We start from the raw sequence: 6465 nt of genomic DNA, 5'->3' as shown, positions 1-6465 counted from the left end.
GAAAGCAGTCCCAGGAACTCCCAGCGTAATAGGTGGTCCGGCTGTTAGTAAGACTTGGACCTTTGTTTTCACTATCTTTGTGCTGGTTGCTGATAGGCAATATCGTAGCTTTGTGATAGATAATGCAAGTTAAATGTTAATTTTATTATCTGTGATCTAGCATAAATGGGACACGAATTCTTGTGCCCCTTGATTAGCAGACATGGAGTTGGCTTGCAAAGTGGTTGTGCTTGTTCTGATTCCTTTGCACTGTCTGGGGGAAGACTGGGAACTTGCAAAGAAGTTTATCGCTGTGGCTGGGCCTCTTACTGATGAGTTAGTAAGTACTTTACACTTGGAAAGTGGACATGTAACAGAGCCAGCCTTTCATTCCAGAACGACACAGACACAGTATCTTTGCCACTGGCCTACTCTCTCTTCCCTGCCTCCGTACTTTGCCCAACTCTATGCAAGTGGTGTGACACATTTTAAGATCTTCTTACCGTGGTCTCATATCGTGCCTGTGGGGAATGCCCAGGACCCAAATGAGACTAATGTTGAGTGCTACAGACAGCTGCTCAGAACTCTCAGAGCAGCAAATCTGAAATCAGTTTTAATTCTGCATCAAAAACATCTGCCGAAGTCTTTGGACCAGTCGAGGACATTCACGGATCTTTTTGCAGAATATGCAGACTTTGTCTTCGGGTCTTTTGGTGATTTGGTTGACACTTGGCTCACTTTCAGCAATCTGCCGGAGACCGCAGAGGGATTGCCTCAGGACGACCGGCTTTCCCCACCTCTTCAGGCCCTAGCTTCCGCTCACAGGACAGCTTATAAAATCTACCATGAAAAATACTCTTTTGAAGGTAAGTGAAATGATGGTGGAATGGGATATTTGTTTCAGGGAGAATGGGACCAAGGCATATCGACCAAGGAGGAACTTGGGAGAACTGCCCTATATATTTTGAGGGGGACAGGAAGTTCAACCAAAATGGTTGGTTGTAGAAGTCTGTGAGAGGACACAGCTACTGATATATATATGAGTTCTATGTTTAAGCAACAGAAAAGATGAAATGATGGTGGAATGGGATATTTGTTTCAGGGAGAATGGGACCAAGGCATATCGACCAAGGAGGAACTTGGGAGAACTGCCCTATATATTTTGAGGGGAAGAGGTAGTTCAACCAAAATGGTTGGTTGTAGAAGTCTGTGAGAGGACACAGCTACTGATATATATATATGAGTTCTATGTTTAAGCAACACAAAAGATTTAACCTGAACATTAGTACACACAGGGATGGAAGAATTTATGGACTCAGAATGCACAAAGAACTGTGAAAGAACATCAAGGGCCAGCACAAATAAAGCCCTAACGTGATACACCAACTGTTCCTGACAGAATTTACCACTCCATCAACATCCTTTCACTGGACATCAGTTACAATTCCTACCAAAGTACTTCACCGATCAATTCAAAAACAGCACTAGGGTACCACCTTGATTTAGGACCAGCTGAAACATTACAAATTCATAACCCCCAGACCTCTTCAGAAGGCTAGTTATGGGTTGGGGAGAGTCAGGTCCCAGTCTGATGGGAAAGCAAGGGAAGAGCTAAGTAAACACATGCCATACTAGTACTTAAAAAAAGTTTCATCAAACTTCAGTGATACGGAGGAATAGTGGCTCTCCCTTTGGAAACAAAGCCAGCTAAAACTGCCTTTGCCAAATAGAACACAGAGTTCCCCTGTAAGGCAGCACAAAGGAAGAAATACGGCCATCTTTATATTAGCAAATTTGGAAATTAACTTATAGTAGTGCACCAGCTGCAGAAGCCAAACTGGATAGTGTATCGCAGGAGAAGCTTCCACAAGCAAAGTCCTGTTAGTGTTATGTCATCTTCCAGTTATATAATTTTTTTCTTAGATGGCTATGTTCTTGTATTTTCCAAAAGAGAAAGATTTGTTAATCGACCACATCTTTCTCCTCTGCTTTCCCCCTCCAATTTTACTTCGCCCTTCTGTGACCTCCTCAGCCCATTCCTCTTTCTCCCTGCCTCATCAACCTTTTTTTAAGAACAATTTTAATAGGTCTCTAACGAGACAAAACAAACAGAACCACAAAATACAGAATACAAACATAAACAGGTTTCCATCCCACAATTGTTCCGCTTATTTGGAGTTTCTTCTCCTATTTCTTTGCACCTAACAATATTACATGAATTAATCTTATTATTTTAATATAATCAAGATTTAATACAGTTCTCAATCCAATTGTAGAATCTTGACCAAACCTCTTTAAAAATGTTGTTTCTTCTTCCTTTGAAGTACTATAGTTAATTTGTCCATTTCAGCTGTTTCCATTAATTTGTAGATCATACCTTCTTTACATGGTATATCTTCTTTTTTACCCACATACTGGCGTATACAATTCTGGCTGCTGTTACAATATAGGTAATCATATAACAATCTGACTTTTTAAATTGTTCTGGTATTATATTTAACAAAAAGAGTTCTGGTTTAAAAGGTATATTAACTCCTATTATTTGCTGTAACATTCCATGAATCCCAACCCAATATTTTTTGCTCTTATTGCATGTCCATCACATGTGATAAAAAGATCCAGCTTTTTGTTTATACTTCCAACATAAATTTGACATACTAGGGTAATATCTAGCCAATCTATCAAGTGTTACCATCTATAAAACATCTTGTAAAAGTTTTCTTTAAAGGAAACAGCTTTAGTATATTTTATATTGATTTTCCAGACTCTAGACCATTGATCTAAACCAATGTTACATCCTAAATTTAACACAAAAGATTGATATCCAAAAGGGAACTAGGCAAGGCTGCCCCCTGTCTCTGTTACTTTTCATCTTTGCCCTGGGAATATTGTGTGAGACAATAAGAAATGAAACCCAAATTAAGAACCTGAACTTCAAGCATTCGCTGATCATTTAGTATTTATATTGCAAGAACCTTTACAGTCTGTGATACACCTTTTAAATCTACTACAAGAATATGGGCAATTAGCAGGTCTAAAAATTAATTCCAAGAAAACAAAAATAATGACAAAAATTGCACTCCAGACCAAAATCATAACTACAAAAGTTATCTGGCTTTGAAATTCATAAGAAGATAAAATATTTAGGAGTAAATATGATAAACAGGTGTAGTTCTTTACTACAAGATAATTACTCAAAACTTCTCTCTGAAATTAAAAGATATTTGGAAAAATGGAAGGACATGCAACTTTCTCTTATGGGAAGAATCGTAGTTCTTAAAATGAATATTCTACCAAGAGTCTTGTTTCTTTTTCAAACTATACCTAAACTTAAAAAACAAGGGTTTTTTTTAGAGAACTAGAAAAACGTGTTCAACAATTTTTTTGGCAACAAAAAAGACCTAGAATTAAGTTAAAAGCGCTTCAGGACAGGAAAGAACGAGGAGGCCTTGCACTATCCAATTGGTGTCTATACTATTAGGCCACAACTTTGTCATGGATCAGAGAGTGGATTACTTTACAAAACTCAAGACTTCTGAAACTAGAGGGACATGACTTACTATTGGGCTGGCATGCCTTCAAGCAACATAATCTTAGAGATGCTTTATTGAAAATTTGGGAAGAGATAAAAAGATTGTTCTATATAAAAATACCAAAATGGGTAGCCCCTCTGGAAGCATTTACAAACCCTAATTTAATTTCAAACAATTTAATGGGGAGATATGAAGAATTATTAGACATTAAGAATGAGTTAAAACACAAGAGATGCTGCAGAAACAAGAAGTGACCCTAACTTTGTGGGAAAGAATTCAATTAGAATCCAGATATGCCAAAGATAAGCATATGGGTTTTTATGAAAAACAGAAAAATTTAGATAAAATACTTTTAAATACCAAAGAAAAACTTATTAAAAATTATATATGATATTATTAGATTTCAAGATGCAAGACGAAGTAGTTAAGGTCTCAATGATTTCTTGGCAACATTTCTACTTTTCTGTCTCTCCAGATGTCATCTCTTCCCAGTTTCTGGTTAACAAATCCTGCACCATTTTATCCTTCCTCTCCGTCATTTCATGAAACTTCTCACTGTCTTCTGGCGCCTTCTTTTTTTTGCATTCAGACATCCCACAATTTCCTCCCTTCTCAGAGATTAAAGTGTTTTTCTGGTGGGTTTATGCCAGTTGTTTTGACCTCCCTCTCATACAACTATGACACAATTTGCATTCTACCTCCTTGCTTCCAGCTCTTGATGCTTATTCCCATTATCTTAACTTTCTTTTCTCCAGCTCTTCTGACCTCATATAATTTGGTTTGTGCACTCCACTGAAAGTGCTTTAATAAAAATCTTTAACAACCTTTTAGTCCCAAAATCCAGTTTCTGCTCTGGGTTTTTTTCATCCTCTTCAGCTCTGTTGCTTTTTACTCCTACTTACCTTTTTCTGCTCCGCTCATTTTTCACACAGAGGCTTTCCCACAGTTTTATTTGCAGAACTGCTGTGTTTCTTTCCTCCAAGCTTTATTGTGACATCTTTTTCCCTTTTGTTGTATTTCTGTGGTTTCCACATTGTTCCTCCATGTTTTTTCAAATCAGATTCTAGGTGGTTGGAGAAAGCACATAGAAATGATGGGGAAACCATGGAAATACAATGAATGGAAAACAGTGTGATGAAAACAGCATGATGAAGAAGCTTGAAGAGCCACTGCAGTTTAACACTCAAAACACAGCAAAATCTCTGAAAAGACATTTAATGGCCGGAGAGCTTCCATTATTTTGTCTTAAGCTTGTTTTTTTCCAAGCTCTTCAATCTTTCATTCATTGTTTTCACAAAGGGAAATCTTCTCTCCCTTGAAGCCCTCTGTAATCTTGGCATTCTGCAATTCTATTATCATTTCCTGGATGACCTCATCAAGCCTTTTTGTATCTTGTGTATGTTGATCACACCCAGATCTACCTTTTTATCCCTGGACTTTCTGTCATTTTGTTGTTGTTGTTCAATCGCACAGTCGAGTCTGACTCTTTGTGACCCCATGGACCATATCACGCCAGGCCTTTCTGTTTTCCACCGTCCTCCAGAGTTTGCTCAATTTCATGTTCGTTGCATCGATAACACTGTCTAACCATCTCATCCTTTGCCATCCCCTTCTTCTTTTACCTTCAATCATCCCCAGCATCAGGGTCTTCTCCAGTGAGTGCTCCCTTCTCAATTGGTGGCAAAAGTATTTGAGCTTCTGCTTCAGTATCTGGCCTTCCAGGGAACAGTCAGGGTTCATAGAGATAGAATTACCACTATCGCCAGAAACATTTTTGCTTAACATAACACCAGATGGAATTAAACATAATGAACTGAGTATTATACTATACATACTCACAATAGCGAGGATCCTCGTTGCAAAGTGCTGGAAAACAGATAAAATACCGAGTAGAGAGGAAATAGTTATGAAAATTTCTGAGATAGGAGAAATGGATAAGCTGAATATGTTATTATCAGGAAAGTCAGAATCTAATTTTAAACAAAAATGGCAAAAACTTTACAATTGGATTGAAAACAAAGTTTAATGTAACCCCATCAAGTGATTATATGTATATCACTGTGTTTTATTTTCTTTTTGTATACTGAAAACTTGAAAAAATAATTTTTTTAAAAAAGGGTTGATTTCCTTTCGGATTGACTGATTTGAACTCCTTGCAGTCCAAGGGACTCTCAAGAGTCTTCTCCAGCACCATAATTCAAAAGCATCTATTCTTCGGTGCTCAGCCTTCCTTATGATCCAACTCTCACAGCCATACATGACTACTGGGAATACCATCGCTTTGACCATACAGACTTTTGTTGGCAGGGTGATGTCATTTAGGTAATCCTAAATCAAATGCTTTTTTGGTGTTTATGCTTCCACTGTTCCATTACTGTCTCAAATGACACAGAGTTGAGATAGTCTCCAACAGGTCTTGGGAGAATGTGAATATGGGTATATGCTAGGCAATAAGTACAAGTCCCTCTTAGGGCTGCCAAATGTGGGCGGGGGTGGGGAATCCCCCGCTTTGAAGCCCCGACTTCTGGCACAGCAGAATCGGGGCCTGGGGGAACCCCGCCCCTGGCGTGCACGTCACCCGGAAGTGACGTGGGCATGCTGGGCACGCTGGGGCGGGGTCACGGCCATACAAGGGAAAACGCTATGGTTTTCCCTTGTATGGCCATGGCCCCCCGCCCAACCGTGCCTACACGCGGGGGCGGGGTCACGGCCATACAAGGGAAAACGCTATGGTTTTCCCTTGTATGGCCATGGCCCCGCGCCCAGCGTGCCTACGTCACTTCTGGGTTCTTCATGAACAGACACCGTGCGCATTCACAGTCAATATGCACGATGACCAATTATGTACATTCACTGTTCATCTCTGCCTCTCAAGAGAAAGAGCTGTGAGAGTTCTTCCTTCTGCATTAAATAATTTGAAATTATGATTATGTGATTTCTCCTTTCTCCTTGT

General features: G+C 39.1%; 1 protein-coding gene across 1 annotated transcript in view; it reads left to right on the top strand.

Annotated features, from left to right (window-relative positions):
* The first annotated feature begins 202 nt into the window (after positions 1 to 202).
* LCT (lactase) overlaps positions 203 to 6465 on the top strand; it is a 48024-nt gene continuing 41761 nt past the window's right edge. The window contains exon 1 of the mRNA XM_015417112.1: positions 203 to 845. Coding sequence (XP_015272598.1) covers positions 203 to 845 — 643 coding nt within the window. The remainder of the gene's footprint in view (positions 846 to 6465) is intronic.

Source organism: Gekko japonicus, unplaced genomic scaffold (genome assembly GCF_001447785.1).
Source record: "Gekko japonicus isolate JY-2015 unplaced genomic scaffold, Gekko_japonicus_V1.1 scaffold883, whole genome shotgun sequence".
In the NCBI taxonomy this organism is placed as follows: domain Eukaryota; kingdom Metazoa; phylum Chordata; class Lepidosauria; order Squamata; family Gekkonidae; genus Gekko; species Gekko japonicus.
The sequence above is the reverse complement of the archived record's forward strand: the minus strand, read 5'-3'. Positions and strand labels throughout refer to the sequence as shown.